The sequence below is a fragment of the Neovison vison genome, chromosome 13 (assembly GCF_020171115.1).
Source record: "Neovison vison isolate M4711 chromosome 13, ASM_NN_V1, whole genome shotgun sequence".
NCBI classification, from domain to species: Eukaryota; Metazoa; Chordata; class Mammalia; order Carnivora; family Mustelidae; genus Neogale; species Neogale vison.
In genome coordinates, this window is record NC_058103.1 from 96,493,975 (window position 1) to 96,513,015 (window position 19,041).

At 41.7% G+C, this 19,041-nt stretch overlaps 1 protein-coding gene across 3 annotated transcripts in view; it reads left to right on the top strand.

Annotated features, from left to right (window-relative positions):
- Positions 1–13,450, top strand: part of LOC122894700 (ribonuclease K3-like) — a 35,101-nt gene extending 21,651 nt beyond the window's left edge. The window contains exons 1-4 of one of the 3 annotated variants that reach the window (XM_044232436.1): positions 11,037–11,054; positions 11,820–11,987; positions 12,073–12,187; positions 12,556–13,450. In XM_044232436.1, coding sequence (XP_044088371.1) covers positions 12,561–13,016 — 456 coding nt within the window. In that variant the 5' untranslated portion in view covers positions 11,037–11,054; positions 11,820–11,987; positions 12,073–12,187; positions 12,556–12,560 and the 3' untranslated portion in view covers positions 13,017–13,450. Of the gene's footprint in view, positions 1–11,036; positions 11,055–11,819; positions 11,988–12,072; positions 12,188–12,555 lie in introns of those variants that run through there. The other 2 variants (XM_044232437.1, XM_044232439.1) reach the window with 2 other exon arrangements.
- Positions 13,451–19,041: the final 5,591 nt, after the last annotated feature.

The window sequence follows — 19,041 nt, forward strand, 5'->3', positions numbered from 1 at the left end:
TTGGAAGGCCATGGATTCCAGCTTCAGACACCTTAAAACATTATTATAGTCTGCATGAGGACATCTATCTATTATGGTTTTGAGAAACAGTGTACCAAAACACTGAAAAAAATGGAATGATGGGAGGTGCCTGGGTGGATCAGTGGGTTAAACCTATGCCCTTGGCCCAGGTCATGATCTCAGGGTCCTAGGATTGAGCCCTGCATTGGGCTCTCTGCTAAGCAGGGAGCCACCAACCTGCCTCTCTACCTACTTGTGATCTCTCTCTCTCTGTACCAAATAAATAAATAAATAAATAATTGAATGATGGTTAACAAAAGGAAATATCAAGGAATTAATAGAAAGGAGTTAAAGTCAAGGAAAATGTCTAAAGAAAGAATAGAAGTAACAAATGATTTTAAATTTAAATTCAAGGGATAATATCTCTTTAGGAACTCAAATTAGAAGCCACAACCCAAGCAGAGTCTGTTACAGAAGCTGGTAGACAGAACTCGAGGAAGGAGGCCAGCTCAACAGCTCTCAGAAACAAGGGTTAACTGACACACCTGAGCTGCTTGGTAGTTGATTTCTGCAGAGATAAAGGGATATGTTCATACCAGTCAGTTTGGGGTGCTTCCTGATGACTTCATTTCAGAGAAGCCTTAGAGCTTATGGCTGAGCTCATAGTTGAATTGTTGGATGTCTGCTTAAGGTTTACAATGGTTCGTCTTCCACATCAAAAGTAGAATACCACATTATTTCAGAAACACTGAATTTACCAGCTAAAACTGGCAATTACTGGGGTAGATCAACCTTATGATGGTATTATGAATAATATAGATCAACATTAACACTTTATTATTTACAAAATTACTTTCACATGCATTGCTTCCTTTGATTCTCAAAATTCCTGGCTGAATTCCTATAATACACTGTAAAATAAGATGCCTTGGACACCTGTGGATCTCTCTCTGAGCTTGCCCCTTCTCATGTCAGTCCTCCTAGCTTCTCTCTGCTGCCTTTCTCTGCACTCACTGGGTCACTGCCTGGTTTAGTTGTTCAGTGGATCCCATGAACTTGTTAGGAAGGGCTGTGGATATAGGGTCATGTGATGGCCATCTTAATTTTTCTCAGAATCATCTTTCAAGTCCTCCAAACCCAGGTGTCTATAATTCCTGTCTTTATATTCTCCTTCTTCACCCCAAAATACCAGAGGGTAGTTGGATTTATGAAGTGTGATCTGAGACAACCTGTAGAGAGCAAGATGGAGTCTCTCATGTCAAGCAGTCTCTGTGTCAAGCAGTGGCTTGTGTCAAGCCATGACACAGTAGGTACTGTAGCTAGGAGATACTCCCTGGGATCAGTGTTGCTGACACCCCAGAACTAATAAGGAGCAGAACCAGAAAAGGTCTCCTAGGGCCTGAGACAGATTCAATCCCTTTAGAAAGAGGAGGATTTGCCAACACAATGTCAGACTCTTCAGACCTGAGCCCTTGATGTCTGACCACTTACAAAGGCAACTGCCCCCGAAGATTCTGCCCATTGATCTCCAAACAGAACCAAGATCCTTCCCCGATGGATAATAGGAAGCAGTGTGGCCAGAGCTGACCAGGACATGACCGAGGCCTTATCTCAACTGTGCGCCCACAGACTAACTTTGAGTTTGGTTTGTTAACTTACTACAACCTTCTGTTATCTGTTTCCTGCTGTGGTTTGTCTTGTGTCCTGCTCTGTGTGCTGTGTAAGAAGCCAAGTTGAATCACATGGTGAAATATCATTGAGTTGGAAATCTTGAACCTGCTTTCTAATTGTGAGTTAACTTTACTTTATGGTTAACTAAAGCTTTCATTGTGGAAAGAAAAAACTAATGGGAGGACCTTCATAACGTGGTCATAACATAACCCCCATCCAGTCTATCAGCATATGAGTCCCTGTTATTCAAGGAATGCTTGACTTGAGCTGGGTTTTTGTATAGAAACACCAGTGCTTTCAATAAATGCCAGTATTTCTTTATCTAACCCTGATGACATATTTCCCATCCAAGGAGAGAATCAGGAGACTATACACCAGTATAGCATTGTTACTAATATGCTTTGAAGGGAAGTTCTGGGCATAAACAGAACATTCTGACTAAAAACCAGAAAACAACAATTTCCCTCTGCCCACTATGAAAGGTGAAATAAAATAAAGTCATTTATGGGGATTTGGCTTTCTCAGTTGATAAAGCAGGTGACACTGATCCTAGGGTCATGAGTTTGAGCCCCACATTAGGGGTAGAGTTTACTCCAAAACAAAAATTAAGTCCTTATGTCAAGGGGGTTTAAAATGGAACAGGGAGGTCATTAAGGAGCTGGTCCTTATGCATATCTTCACTGGGTGGAATCACAAATTTTGAACTGGGCCAAACCAAAAGGCTCTAAGATCTCAGGGGGAACACTTACAACTTGCTACAATATCTATTGGACTTTGCATAGTGATTGTCTTAGCAACAAATTATGTTTAGCCAAGATGAGTTTTCTGGCACCAACTCAATCAAAATTCTTTGGAACCCATGTATAAGAGCATTCCCCTTGGGGCTCCTGGGTGGCTCAGTCTGACAGTCTGTTATGGCTCAGGTCATGATCCCAGGGTCTTGGAATGGACCCCCAAACCCAGCTCCTTGCTCAGTGGGGAGTCTGCTTCTCCTTTCCTCTTTGCCCCTCCCTCCCACTTGTGCTTGTGTGCTCTTTCTCTTTCAAATAGTTAAACAAAATATTAAAACAAAAACAAAAACAAAAGAACACATTCCCCTTTTGTGTCTAAAAAGTCTCTGATTTTTGCTTTCTGGTGGGACAGCATTTGGCTTGTATAATGAGTACAACCCAAATTATAAATCTTGATCTCAAATAAATGAGATTAATTGTTGCCTCCTTACAATTTTTGGTGAACACCTTCTAGGTTCTTTTATTAGCTCTGTAATAAAAAGAGATTGACAAAAGGAAAACAAATGGATGTTCAACAGCATGTATATCTCCTGTATATGGGAGATATCCAGAAAAACTGAGTAAAACTCCCCATAATAGCTCAAGCCCCCATTTTGAACACCATTTTCAGCTAAAGACAAAAAAAAAAAAAAAAGATGTTGAAATGGGAATGGAGAAGCCAATTATAGGAGGTTACCAGGAAAAGCCCAGCAAACAATGGTAAATTTGGGGGCACCTGGGTGGCTCAGTTAGTTAAGCTATGCCTTTGACTCAGGTCATGATCCCATAGTCTCAGGATAGAGCTCTGCATCAGGTTCCTTGCTCAGCAGAGAGTCTAGTCCTCCCTCTGACTCTTCCCCACTTACGCTCTCAATCTGTTTCTCAGATAAATAAATAAAATCTTAAAAAATATGGTTAGGTTTGTTATGCATATTTAAGTCTGTGCCTTCTCCACGGATAAGAGTTTTTTTTTTTTTTTTAATTGATAAGTTTCCTGTGGACATTTCTCCAAAGAAGACATACAAATGGCCAACAGGCACATGAAAAAGTGCTCCACATCATTTGGCACCAGGGAAATACAAATCAAAGCCACAGTTAAGTTATCACCTCACACCAATCAGAATGGCTAAAATGAACAAAAGTCAGGAAACAACAAATGTTGGCAAGGATGCAGAGAAAAGGGAACCCTCTTACACTGTGGTGGGAATGCAAACTGGTGCAGCCACTCTGAAAAACAGTATGGAGGTTCCTCAAGAAGTTAAAATAGAGCTACCTTATGACCCAGCAATTGCACTACTAGGTCTTTGCCCCAAAGACATAAATGTAGTGATTTGAAGGGGCACTTGCACCCCAATGTATCTATCAGCAATGTCCATAATAGCTAATCTAGTGAAAGAGCCCAGATGTCCATCAACAGATGAATGGATAAAGAAGATGTGGTATATATACACAATGGAATATTACCCAGTCATCAGAAAAGATGAAATATTGCCATTTACATCAACTTTGTTGGAACTGGAGGGTATCATTGAGCAAAATAAGTCAATTGGAGGAAGAGGATTATCATATATTTTCACTTATATGTGGAATATAATAAATAGTGTAGAAGATCATAGGGGAAGTGAGGGAAAACTGAATGGGAAGAAATCAGAAGGGAAGACAAACCATGAGAGACTCTTAATCATAGAAAACATAGTTTCCTTGAAGGTTGCTGGAAGGAAGGTTGGTTGGGGCATGGGGTAACAGGGTGCTGGGCATTAAGGAGGGCGCGTGGTATGATGAGCACTGGGTGTTATTTGCAACTGATAAATTACCAAACTCTGCTTCTGAAACTAATGATGTCTTATATGTTGACTAATTGAGTTTAAAATTTAAAAATCATTTCTTGTGATTTATAGAGTCATCTCTCTCTTTCTGGTACTAAAAGGGAGATATACTTATGATAAATGACCTTTTCCTAAAACAGCTAGTCTTCTGAAGGTCCTAGAAACTTTGCTCCCAAATTCCCTAGAGACTAACAGTATCTCTAACCCCCTCCCAACTGGAAAGTATAAAATGGGCCACTCCTCATGACCCCAGTGCAGTTCTTTCTGCCCACGGGTCCTGTCCTCATACTTTAATGCATGAAAGACGTCTCAAGAATTTACATGAATTTGTCTTTTTTTTTTTTTCATGAAAAGTTGTCTCAAGAGTTCTTTCTTGGCTGTCATTTCCAAAACCCAACCAATTGCTACATCTCAAGGATTTTAAGAGAAAAAAAATTTAGAGTGGATTCATGCCCATTGAGCCCTGGTCTCCAGCTCACCCAAGGATCCAGCTTTTTCCCAAGACTGATCCTTCTTTATTTTTTCATAATGTAGTTACTCAAAGATTCATTCAAAATATCCCTACCCCATTCCTACAGTGATTTAAAATATATTCCCCCTAGGGTAACTAAAATAGTGGTAGCTCAATTTGTGGTGATTTGCAACCAAAAGAAATTTTTTTTAAAGATTTTTATTTTTTTGAGAGATAGTGGGGGAGACAGAGAGAACATAAGCAGGGGGAGGAGCAGAGGGAGAGGGAGAAGCAAACTCCCCACTGAGCAGGGAGCCCGATGCAGAACTTGATCCCAGGACATTGGGATCATGACTTGAGCTGAAGACAGATGCTTAACCCACTGAGTCACCCAGGCACTCTCCCACCAGATTCTTACCATCGATGTCCAAACAAGGGGTAGAGTGAAAAGGGCAAAGATGATAATTAATCATGCACAATGCTTAAGAGGTGTGTAAAACATGACTAAGCATGGAACAAAACAGAATGTGAAGCTAAGTTCATAATACACCTAGTTTAAGTGTAGTGGTGCTTATGCTTTCAAAACAGGTCCAGGAACCAAGTGTCCTGCCTCATTATCAAAATTCAAAATTAGGGATGCCTGGGTAGCTCAGTCAGCTAGAAGTCTGCCTTTAGCTCAGTTCAGGATCCCGGGGTCCTGGGATTGAGTCCTGCATCAGGCTCTTTGCTCAGTGTGGAGCCTGCTTCTTCCTCTGTCCCCTCCCCTTGTGCATGCATGCTCTCTCTGACAAATGAATAAATAGAATCTTTTAAAAAAAGTTGGACCTTTTGGGGAAAAAATCAAAATTAAACAACAAAAATTCAGCTGAGCAAATTTCAAGATCTAATTCATTTTATTCAATGATTCATGAATGGGGCAGCAGCCCACATAACAGGTAGAAAAGAGCTCAAAGAGCTGTAGGAAAGGGAAGCCTTTTTGGCAGAGTTATGGGGCAAGGAAATTTTACCAGCTATGGGGCAAGGAAATTTTAGCAAAAGAAAAGAAAGGATTGTTTGAGGCAAGGTCACCTTCCGTTAGGGGGAAGAATGGGGTGCTTATCATGCTACTGAGCTCCTCTTCCTTTGGGGAATGGAAAGAGCCCATGTGACAGATTATCTCCTTGGTGTGGACCAGAAATTTCCTAACTGACCAGTTGAGATGACATTTCTGGGGAAGGTTGAAACCACAGTTTGGTCAGTATGAAGCCCCACCCTGGTGATTTGTCCTAGCAAAAATGACTCTCTCTTGAGCTTGTGGTGCTCTTTGTCACATTCCTAAATTTCCATTCCAGACATAGGAGGACACGTTCTTATTTCCCCCAGTAGTCTTATTGTAGGAAAGTTGTAAGTCCAAGGATAGAAGTCAATTTGGTTACTGAAGGAATTCTAGCCCATTTAGAAGGAAGGAGGGAAAGCCACTGTGTGAATGTGTATTTAGTAAGAGCCATGCTGCCTCAAGGAGCTGCAGTAATGAGCAGAGCATGGGGACAGCAGATCTGAAGGTGTGTGTGTGTGTGTGTGTTTAAGATTTTATTTATTCATATAACAGAGAGAGATCACAAGTAGGCCGAGAGGCAGGCAGAGAGAGAGGAGGAAGCAGGCTCCCCGCTGAGGAGAGACCCCGATGCAGGGCTCGATCCCAGGACCCCGGGATCACGACCCGAGCCGAAGGCAGAGGCTTTAACCCACTGAGCCACCCAGGCGCCCCATGTGTTTGTTTGTTTGTTTGTTTTTTGAGATTTATTTATTTTTATTTTAGAGAGAGAGCAGAGCAAGAGGGGGAGAGGGAGAGGGAGAGAGAATTCCAAGCAGACTCCCCACTGAGCACTCGATCTCACAACCCTGAGACCGGGGACTTGGCTGAAAGGAAGAGTTCGTTGGTGGCTTCACCGACTGTGCCACCTAGGACGGACCCTAGATCTGAAGTTTTCAAATTGAATTTACTCTTCAAGTACACTGTTGTATAATCATAATGTAACTTAATAATTATAATAGAATGCAGTGGGTGCTGGACAAATGAAGGCTGAAACATAGTCCTGTGCCTTAGAGGGGAAAGCTCAGAGGAGAGATATCTGAGCACAGCCTTGAAAGATGGTTAAGTAACCAAACAGATGAAGTTAGAAAGAATATTCTGGGCAAAGAAACACCACCTGTAAAACTGTGAAGTTTAAGCTTTAATTTTTTCTAAAAGTAAAACATGTGGCTATCATGAAAGATTAAATATAAACTCAGGTCATTGAATAAACTCATAAATAAACCCTACTTATTCAGCTAGTGAATTAATAATGAGGAAAACTGTAACATGGTAAAACAGTTCAATTGTGATCTTGGCTTATAGAAAATTATACTCTTTAAAAATATTTTTAATTAACATACAATATATTATTTGCTTCAGGGACACAGGCCTGTGAATCATCAGGCTTACACATTTCACAGCACTCACTATAGCACATACCCTCTCCAGTGTCCATAACCCAGCCACCCTATCCTGCCCCCCGTCACCCCCAGAAACCCTTTTTGTTTCCTGAGATTAAGAGTTACACATCAACAGAAAATTATATTCTCTGCTGGGCAAAATTCATGTGCAGTGTGGTGAACAGGAAATATCTGGGCACTTATCAGTTTGGACAATTTCATTTGTATCTTGCAAGTCAAGCCAAGGTATATACCTCTGTAGTGTCAGCTCATCCCCTGGAGAAATGCTGAACAACCCCTGACACCCCAGTGAAAGGACACAATATGATTGATCTCTTTGGTCCACTTCCAAGTTGTGGATATTTTTCCCCTCAGCAGATATGGGAAACTTACAACGTATAGAGTTCCTTATGATGGGCGTGAAAAGAAGGGAGTCGTAAGATAGTCTGACCTAGAAACTGGACAAAAAGTAAAAGACGTTACATGTCCGAATTGATGAATGGGCTAAGGGTTGGAGGCCATTTTGACAACCAGGTAGCTCTGCAGAAATAAAACTAAACCTCACAAAATAAAACTAAACCTCACAAACCTTACAAAACTAAACGTGGAGCTCATCAGGTAGCATCAGTCTCTGACTCACTGTTCTGACCCTTACCTTCCTTGTCAGGTGCCTGACACAGAAAGACCTCAGCAACCAGAGAAGAGGGAGTGTTCTAAGAGGTCTGAATATGGCTGATAATTTTGTTTGGGTAAAGATACTAATCTTCTGTTATTTCAGTGACAAGAATTTGGCACTATTCTTTTTCCATTCAGCAAGCATATAAAAGTCTAGAGAAGGAACAGACCAAATAGGAGGCCTTTAACTAATCTCCTTCCAGCCAGGCAGCAGTGTGCAGAAGACACAGATATATTTCAACAGAGACCCCACAATGAACACATCAAATGCCTTGAATTTGCTTTAGGATTGTAGGGCTGGAACAAGGACTAAGCCAACCACCAGGGTCCGTTCCTATCACAGGGAGCTTCTGACAGAGTTCAGGACATGCTACTCCAGAAGCTGGAAACTTGGCAAATTCAATCTTTTAAGCTGAAGAAATTTGAGAAAGGACAGAGGTACGAAAGACTTACTGACCTTTGGCTGAAGCAGATCATAAAACCTTCCTGGAAGAGGGTTTAGCTCATACACTTTATTCTATCACATCTTTCCACCACTGTCCACCTTTCATCAAACCTAGCAAACAGACACAGGTTTGACCACTTCACTGGGGGCTTCATTACCTTAGGAAGTTTCCCCTGTTACTTAAACCTATGTGAAATAAATGTGCATGCTTTTCTCTTGTTAATTTGTTCTTTTGTTATGGGGGCCCAGCTGAGAACTTAGAAGGATAGAAGGAATGGATATTTTTCCTCCCCTACACTTGTAAGTGTGGCGATAAAGAGAGATAGGGAGGAGAGGTAGACTCTCCCAGTTGTGTTCTCTGCAATCTGTCTTGCACTTTACTTGAGGTAGCAAGACAGTCATTCACCTGCCTGAATTAAGACAAGTGGAAGCTTTGTTTTAGGAATCAGGCAGAAGGCCAGTCTTGAGAACTTGAGCACTGGGTGAAAAATCAGTGTCAGCTAAGAAAAATGGTTCTGACTAGGAATGGGTATGAGATTCACCGTGGAGCTCATCAAACACAGACATGTAAAGAGTCTGTTTCAGGAGACCTGGAATCTAGTCTTTCTTTTCTTTCTTTCTTTCTCTTTTTTTTTTAAAGATTTTAAAATTTTTATTTCTTTGACACAGAGAAAGAGATCACAAGTAGGCAGAGAGAGGGAAGCAGGCTCCCTGCTGAGCAGAGAGCCAGATTTGGGGCTCAATCCCAGGACCCCAGATCATGACTTGAGCTGAAGGTAGAGGCTTAACCTCCTGAGCCACCCAGGCGCCCTGAATTTAGGCTTTCTTAAAAGTCTTAGGCGCTTCTGATGAGAGGGGTCAGGGTTGGGAACTCCTGACCAGGCACAGGGGTAATCTGATACTGTGTTCCTCTTCTAGTAGGCTCAGGGTGCTATCAAGTTGTGGGACTGCAGAGGGAAGTGGGGTGTGTGTGGCTGCAGAAAAGGGTGGATGAGGGCTAGGCAAAGAGACAGTTTGTTTTGTTTTAATTAAGTACGCTTAATTCTTCAGAACGGTTTTAGGTTTGCAGAAAAATTGGGAAGAAAGTATAGAAAATTCTCATATGTTTCTCCTTTCCCCTCTCTCCTATCCATGCAGCCTGTTGATAACTTCTTGCTTTAGTGTGGTCCTTTTCCTATAATTAATGAGCCAATATTGATTATGATTAACTAAAGTCCACATTTAATTAGGATCAATTCTTTGCATTATATAGTTCTAGGGGTTTTGATAATGCATATCACTATAAGAGAGGAAACTGTTTTCCTCAGGTCTCTTATGGTTTCTGGCTGGGTCTGTTTGCAGATTCCTGTGGTACCACCTCTGACTGGTAAGAGTTTGTCTCCAGGAAAAAAAAAATTATTTCCTGCCTTTAGGCAAAAAAGGGACAAACTTTTCTGCATTTACTGATTTTTAACTGTCTTCAGTGCAAAATAATTTTTATGTCGAAGACCCATAGTTGGAATGACATAGTCTGCTTTCCTTCAGCATAGACAAGGACTAGTTCCTCATTTTTTTACATTTTCTTAAACTTCCTTCATCAGAGTTTTGCAGTGTTCTCCATATTGATCTTATTCATTTTCTAATAGTTTTGTATCCACGTATCTCATTTCTCTTTGTTCTAATGTAATTTTTCTTTCAAATTTCAATCGTTCATTGCTGATATCTAAGAAAGCAATTGATTTCTGTATATTAACCTTGTATCTTGTGATTTTGCTCTAGAAAGACATCACTTTTATCCTGTAGATAATTGAAGACATTAAAAGCAAGAGTATTCCACTATTCTATTTATGCTCAGGGAGTATTAATCTGGAAGAGATAGGTAGAAGAGATTGGAAGGAAAAGAGGCTAGAGGCAGGGAGTCCCTATTGGAGGCTTTTCTGTGAGCCCTCCGGGAGACAGGGATTTACAACACCAATGGAAAAGTAAGAACAGGTTCATGAGGCAAATACCCTAAATTGGCCGGTCTATTTCTTACCAAACTCCAACCTGTCCATGTACCCAATGTGCAGTAAGCCAAATTCTGAGACACTGGATTTAAATCAAAGAAAGCTTTAGAGTCAAGGAGAAAGCAGGGGATCATTCCCAAAGCTGCCTTGCCCTGTTGTTTATATACATGAAAGGAAGGTAAGGGGTTTCTTGAAACTTGCTGGGGGTGTCCTTGAAACAATCTTGAGGTAAGCTTTCTTGTGGACAATGAGGTCCTATTTGGGACCAGGGATCAGATACATCAAAACAGATGTTAATGTCTGGTCCCCCGTACCTTTCTGCAATCAGTGGATAAATACGGACTAGGAGTAAAAAGGCAAAGTTGATGTTTGTGCATGATGTTAAGAGGTAAGGAAAACAGGGGCACTTAGATGGCTCAGTCAGTTGAGCCTCTGACTCTTGGTTTCAACTCAGGTCCTAATTTCATGGGTGGTAGAACAGAGCCCTAATCAGGCTACAGTCTCCATGGGAAGTCTGCCTGGGGATTCTCTGCCTTTGGCCCTCCATCCCCTTGTACTCTATCTTTCTCTCTCTTTTTCTCTCTCAAATAAGGAAATTATTCAAAGAAAAGTAGAGGTACATAAAACATAGTTAAGGAAGGAACAAAACAATGTAGAGCTAAGATAATAATGCAAATAATACAACTATAGTTTTGTTTATGCTTTCAAAATGGGACCAGGAACCAAGCGCCCAGCTTCACCTTCACACAGAGGTCCTGACGGAGTTTTGGAATATAGGTGAGCTTTGGTGGGGTGAGGTCCAGAGCCAACGGCCAAGAAAGAATTCTTGAGATGTCTTCGGTGCAAAATGGTGGTTTTATTAAAGCATGGGGACAGGACGGGTGCACAGAAGGAGCTGCTGCACCAGGGTTGTGAGGGGTGACTGACTATATACCTGGGAGCTGTGGGAGGTAAGGAAAAGGAAAGTTTCCAAAGGATTTTCATATGTTAAGGAAGACTCACAGGATACTGGAGACCCTGCCCTTGTCAAGTCAAGGTTGTTTTTCCCTCTAGTAGTGTATCAACATTAAGACTGTTGGGGCCCTCCAGGAGGAGCATCACACATATGCCATCTGGAAGCGTGTGTGTGGGTTGAGGGAAGTTGCAGGTTGTCAGCCCATGCTCTGTCCTTAGCAAGCCTTCTGCTCCCTCATCAGCTCCCTCTTTGAGATGCCCTTACCATTCTCTTCACGTAACTTCTAATTAATCCTCAAAACTCAGTTCAGTGTTATGGCCTTATCTCTATCAGGTCCTCATAGCCCCTTAGCATCTCCTCCACCACAGCTGAAAGAGCTATTTATAGTTATTGTATACAATGTATTTGTCTATTTATCTGATAATCTCTTTCATTGGATCATGAGCTTCTGAATCTGAGTAGCCCAGTATCTGGCCCAGTAAAATTGCATGTAAATTAATTCATTCAAGTTTGTTGTTGGAACTCAAATCATTAACAGATAAATGGCAATCACCATATCAAATTTACACGGTGTGTTTTCTCTTAAGGAACTGAAACCACAAAGCTTCAAAACAGGAAGATCAGGAAGGAAGCTCTCCACCCATATCAGGAAGTCAGTACTTCCTCAAAACTTCTTTGAGGAAGTTATCACTTCTCCTTTGTTCCTTTAAGGAGGCTTGGTCTTCCTGCATCTGAAGGGATACTGGCTTTAAACAGTGAGTTGGAGGGTGTGGGTCTCATCCACACTGTGCACAAGAAGGGCATCTTCCAAGCCCTAGGTTTCCCTTTCCTCTTTCCTAGGGCTCAGAACCCTTCCACGCTTGCATACCTGGCAGAGGAACAGCAGACAAAAGTCTCTGAGCCTGGGAATAATCACAGCCTCTGTCCTCAGCCAGAGCCCCAGCAAGGAGACCAGGTAAGAGAAGAAGCCTGGGGGCTGGGGAGAGTAGAGCCGTGACAATGGCCAGAAGGTCCAGGTCACATAGATGGAGGAGAAATATTCCGGGAGGGAGGAGGGAATAAACAAGTTTCTCTTTGCATAAACCCAGGACAAAGAGAAGAATGGGATTTGCCAGTCAGAGGAAAGGTCATCTTAACTCACATTCCTCCTCCCTGGGCTTCAGGTCCTTCTTAGAATTGTTAAGACTCACATCAGAAAGAAGATGGTTTAAACAACAAGAAAGGGACCAATGAAATCTTAAAAAGCATGGTTATGAATGATCATTTTGCTCTTATGACCTCTACTATTATCATTCTCTCACTTTTTTCCCTTTTCCTACACAGAAGAGATGATACTGGATCTTCTGGGACCCTTTCCTCTCCTCCTGTTGCTGCTGGGATCATGGGGGCCAGCGCATCCACTTGGTGCTTGGGCTCAACCCCCAACCAGGGCTCAATGGTTTGCCATTCAGCATATAAGTACAGGTCCTGTCCAATGCAACATGGCAATGCGTCGTGTCAATAATTATAAACAGCACTGTAAGCCTCAAAACACCTTTCTGCATGACACCTTCCAGAACGTGGCTGCTACCTGTCTTTTGCCCAACAGGACCTGCAAGAATGGCCAGAATAACTGCCACCAGAGTGCAAATATTATTGGCATGACTTATTGCAGTCACACTGGAGGGACATATCCCAACTGCCGCTACAGTACTACTCCCCAGAACCAGTTCTACACTGTTGCCTGTAACCCCCCTCAGCCGGGCGACCCTCCCTATAGTCTAGTTCCTGTGCACTTAGATTAAGACCGAGATTTCCAGGGGCACTTGGGTGGCTCAGCCTTAAGCATCTGCCTCTGGCTCAGGTCATGGTCCCATAAATAAATAAACATCTTACAAAAAAATGCCAGGGTTTCCAAGGTTCCCATTACTTCCTCTCTCCCTTGGTACTTGTTCTTTTATGGTCTCTTCTGCTTTTCTTTTCCTTTGTTGATTTCCATGGTTCCCATAGAAGAAAGAAGAAGGGGACTGGGAGAATTAGAGGACCAAGATTCAAGACCAGAATTGGGACAAAAATAAACAGGATTCTTTTCTGCTTTGGAGCTCTGTGTGTTTTGAAGGAAGGGAATAGGTAAGAGGGCAAAGAAAGACCCAGGCCCCCTATTTTTAATCTTGGAACTTCTGCCAAACTTTGTTGCATTGTGTTCTCAGCAATAAAATTACTTTCTGTTGCATTGTAATGACCTTGATGTGTGTGTTTGGGATCCCTTTCACAAATTGTCAGCCTGGGGCCATCTTGATTGCATTTACCAGCATTCTCAGGAGAACTATTTGGGCCCAGGTGCCCTTTGAGGTTATTCAGCAACCCAAGGCTTTTGCCACTTCCCTCACCCCTGTGTCTTTTGGACTTTGGAGGAGGAAAGTTCATCATCCCTTCAAACTCTGTTCAAGGCTTTTACGTATTTCCCTAGAAGCCATGGTCTATGTTTGCTTGACAGTACTTCACACGCAGGTTTTAACCCCGAGAATTGATGCATCATGCATCTCTACTATTGGTTTCCCTATTTCATCAGATAATGTTTTATTTTTTTAAAGATTTATTTATTTATTTATCTGATAGATAAATATTTATTTATCTACCTATTTATTTATTTATCTGTGTGTACACAGAGAGAGAGAAAACACAAGCAGGGGGAGTGGGAGTGGGAGAAGCAGGCTTCCTGCCAAGCAGGGAGCCTGATGCGGGGCTTGATCCCAGAACCCTGGGATCATGACCCGAGCTGAAGGCAGAAGCTCAATGACTGAGCCACCCAGGTGCCCCCAGATAACTTTTTAAATATAAGTACTAGTAGGGATAATGATCCACTGTAGCCTTGGAGTCACTTCTCCCATGATCTATTGGAATGCATAGTGAGAAAGCATAGATCAAGGAAAAAAAAAAAAGCATTGGGGAACTAAAAACATTCTTGTCTTACCTAAATACTGAAATATTACAGAAATAATGCTGTTTTGGAACAGCTAGTGGATTTAGACACTGAAGGACAGGGAATAAGTTTGGCTGAGGTGCATGTGACTGTCTCAGTGGGTTAAGCTGTTAAGCCTCTGCTCTTGGCTTGTGTCGTTGCTGAGGGAGCAGAAGGCTAGTTAAGGACAAAGCACAAGCTGACACCCTGCAAACTCCCTACCTCCCCACTCCTGGGTGGGATATGAGTGATATTCTTCCAGGAAGCACCCAATATCTCCTTAATGTTAATACCTTGTTAGAGGGAAAAACTTTACTTGACAATAGCAAGGCCTCTGGTATCCTTTGAGTCTTCTTTAACATTTCAAAATCCTTTTTGAAATCTCCCTTTTCCTTACCTCCCCCAACTCCCAAGTATATAATCAGCCATCCCTCACAACCCTGGTGCAGCAACTTTTTCTGTGCACAGTTTCTGTCCCCATGCTTTAATAAAACCATCATTTTGCACCAAAGACATCTCAAGAATTCTTTCTTGGCCATTGGCTCTGGACCTCACCCCACCAAACCTCACCTATATTCCAAAACCCCATCATCTGGCATCTAGATTTGGGGGTTTGAATCTGCTCATCTGGACTCTGAGCTTGAGTGCAAACTTGGCGAAAACCTTCTCTTCCCTTCCTTTACTCTCCCTTCTGGGGCTCTCTGGCTTTATTGGAAAATTGCCATGTCAATTGCTCAGGCAGTAAACCTTTAGCCCCTGGCTACTCTATGGGGAGGATAAAGCCTCTCTTTTGTCTGCAAGTTAGTCCCGTGGCGGGGATGGTAATAAGACCTAGAAACTTGATGCCCTCTCTTTATTCCTGTCCTTATACAAAGCTGTGTTGGGCATGGGACAGCCACCTAAGTCACCAGGGACGGCTGACAATTTTAAGACTCCCATGTGAGGTTTCCTCCTGATTCATCTAATGTGATTCCTTTCACATCCCTGGTCACTTCTGGCCGGGGGAACTCCACAGGGAGCTGCCCAAAACCAGTATCCAATGGAATTAAAACCCAACTGGGGACCATTTCCTAGGGTAGTTGGCTATATGGACTACATGTGTAGGAATGTCACTTAGGCCATAGTGGATTTCTATCTTTCCTGTTTTCCATCAATGTCCTCTACTAAATACTCAAGTTACAAAATTGGGTAATTTCCTCTTGTAAAACTTTTCTAGTGTTCTCCATGAATTAAAAATGGCAGGGCAATAAAGCAGCTTTGAGGCATAGGATGGCACAGTATTTTGGTTTATTCACCAGGCAAGCATCTGTAGCCTGGGACATGATGGGGAAGGGAAGGTGGCCAGTATCTTTCCCGGGGACTTTTAGGGCAGCAATGCCTTCCTTGTAAGGCAGAATGTGATCAATAGCAATCTTTTGTTTGAGAGATGCCTCCAGTCTCTTTTGACACACAGAGCCTCTGACATATCCTGTTGTGGGATGCCACCCAGGAGTCGGGGGTGGGGGATGGGGGAGGGGTGGGATTTTGGTAATGGACCTTCTCTACTTTTTCAGGAATGTGGACTCTGTGGGCTTCTTCTTCACTCCCCAAAGACTCTCCTTTCATGTCTTCTTAACCCACTGAAAACAATTTGGATTGCAAAATTTAGGAAAGGACTGATCTTCTGTACACTGCATGGCTACAGTGGGATCTATCAATTAGATCTCTTCTGCAGAAAACAAGGCAAATAGACAGAGGCACCCTAGGTCTATCCAGGCTTTCAGGGCTCTAAATCAGGACCCAGACCTAAAGGCCTCTTGCAGAATGTATTTGGCTAGTAAAATCCTTCCTGAAAAATTGGATAATTATCTAAACAGGCCTCCTCCAAGTAAATCTAGGTTGCTGGAGGAAACACAGTCTTTCCCAGAGAAAGGGAATTCTTGACTCTCTTTCTCTCTCACTGTCCCTCCTAATAAATGTGGGGGCTTCTCCCTCATTCATTCATTTCCCAGGTTAATGGGTATAACTGGAGCCAACTGTGGTTAGTCTACCTCTTGATGGGGATTTTAAGGAATATTCTCAATCAGCTGCTGAAACTCTGTTTTGAGGAAATTCCTTGTCTTCTCTGGCCCAACATGGACTGCCTATTTCCCCCCTGGTGGGAAAACATGGCGTTTGCTCCAGCGTTGGAACTGCTGAGCTCTAGAACTGGGAACCTTTTCTCTGCCTTCTGGCAGCACTTTGCCTCTCTGCCTCTCTGTCCCCCTCCTCCTGTTTCTGCAATATCTTGGGTACAGCCTGCATAGCTTGTTCCTATACCATCCTTGGTGCCTCCTGCACCATTGGCTCCCCCTTCTCCCCTCACTATCAAGGGGTAAAGAAGAGCACACCCTGAACCCAACACCACCCACTACAGATTTCTCCATCAGTATCTCCAGTAAAAATTGACAGTGGGGAGCAAGTAGACTTTTAAAAGAGGATCCGGGTGGAAAATAATTCAGTATTAAAACTAATTTATTTAAGTTTTTTGGTTATTAAGATAGACATGTCTTTAAAGTTATCAACATTAAGTGTGAAACTTTTATTCTAGCAAGGTTTACTAAAGGTCAAATAAGCTCATATTATCTCTGTTGTAATTTCTTATTAAAAAAATGACCTAAAATGATGGTTAATTTGTCTGTCTCATGAAAGTTCTCATGGTAATCGTTAATAAAGATTTCAAAGTCTTTGATAATCTGAAACTTTAAACTTTTGCTTGGATGGTAAATGGGATTAAATTCATTGGACATCTAGGTCTTTTCCAAATAGGATAAAGTGTTAAAGCATTAAGTACAGAATGTAGGTTTGTGCTTTTGACTACTTGTTTCAAAAAACCCCGACAAAACCAAACAAAAAACTAAGGATATTTGAGTCTATTGGTAAACATGCTTTGGGCTTAACCGATTCACAAATTTGCCATCTAAAAAGTTTTGGTGTAACAGTTCACAATTAGTTTACTACTTAGTTTTCACTAGAGACAAAGGTTTCTAAGAGTGCAAAATTTTGCTAAATGTAATTAAGACTGATGGAAATAACACAAAACAACTCTGTATATAGAAAAGCAGGAGACATGTAAGAAAGATATAAGGAATGGCAATGTATTTTTGTTGAAGTTAAAAGAAGGTACTTCTGTCCTAAATAAGATGGTGTTTGAAGAGAAATGGATTGGGACAAAATCTGAATGCAAAAGAAAGTTGTGGAAGGCTTGTGAAGGAAAATCTTTGGAAAGGAATGTTAGGTGTGGTCATAATAAACTAAGATTAAAATAAAGGGATTTAAAAGTACAGTGGTATAAGATTGAAACTGTCTCTCTGTTCAAAAGATAAAGTTTTCTGCTTATTTATATCATTATGTTCAATTAGGCAATGTACAGTTCATCATTAGTTTCAGATGTAATGTTCAACGATTCGTTAGTTGTGTATAACACCCAGTGCTCATCACAACACGTGCCCTCCTTAATACCCATCACACATTACCCATCTACTTACTGCCTTCCTTTCTGTAACCCTCAGTTTGTTTCCCAGAGTCCAGAGTCTCTTCATGGTTTGTCTCCCTCTCTGATTTCTTCCCATTCAATTTTCTCTCCCTTCCCCTATGGTCCTCTGCACTATTCCTTATGTTCCACAAATGAGTGAAACCATATGATAATTATCTTTCTCTGCTTGACTTATTTCACTTAACATAATCCCCTCCAGTTCCATCCATGTTGATGCAGATGATAAGTATTCATCCTTTCTGATGGCTGAGTACTATTCCATTGCATATATGAACCACATCTTCTTTATCTATTCATCTGTTGAAGGACATCTTAGATCTTTCCACAGTTTGGCTATTGTGGATATTGCTAATAGATACATTGGGGTGCACATGCCCCTTCTTTTCACTATATCTGTATCTTTGGGGTAAATACATAGTAGTGCAAATGCTGGGTCATAGGTAGCTCTATTTTTAACATCTCGAGGAACCTCCGTACTCTTTTCCAGAGTGGCTGTACCAGCTTGCATTCCCACCAACAGTGTAAGAGAGTTCCCCTTTCTTCACTTCCTTGCCAACATTTGTTGTTTCCTGTTTTGTTAACTTTTGCCATTCTAACTGGTGTAAGGTTATATCTCATTGTGGTTTTGATTTTTATTTCTCTGATGGTTAGTGATGTTGAACATTTTTTCATGTGTCTGTTAGCCATTTGTATGTCTTCTTTGGAGAATTGTCTGTTCATGTCTTCTGCCCATTTCTTTTCTTTCTTTCCTTTTTCTTTTTTTAGATTTTATTTATTTATTTGTCAGAGAGAGAGAGAGAGAGATACTCTGTGTGTGTGTGTGTGTGTGTGTGTGTACAAGCAGGGGGAGCTGCAGACAGAGAGAGAAGCAGACTCCCCACTGAGGAGGGAGCCTGATGTGGGGCTCGATCCCAGGACCCTGGGATCACGACATGAGCTGAAGGCAGCCATCTAACCAACAGAGCCTCCCAGGTATCCCTTCTGCTTATTTCTTCACTGGATTACTTATTTTTTGGGCGTTGAATTTCAGAAATTCCTTATAGATCTTGAATACCAGCCTTTTATCTGTAATGTCATTTGTAAATACCTTCTCCCATTCTGTGGGTTGCCTCTTAGTTTTGTTGACTATTTCATCTTCTGTGCAAAAGCATTTTATCTTGGTAAAATCCCAAAAGTTCATTTTTGCCTTTGTTTCTCTTGCCCTTGGAGACATGTCTTGAAAGAAGAGTAGAGACCAGTGTTGAATTGTACTGCCTAGTTTCTCCTCTGGGATTTTGATAGGTTCCTCTTTCACATTTAGGTTTTTCATCCATTTTGAGTCTATTTCTGTGTATGGAGTAAGAGAATGATCCAG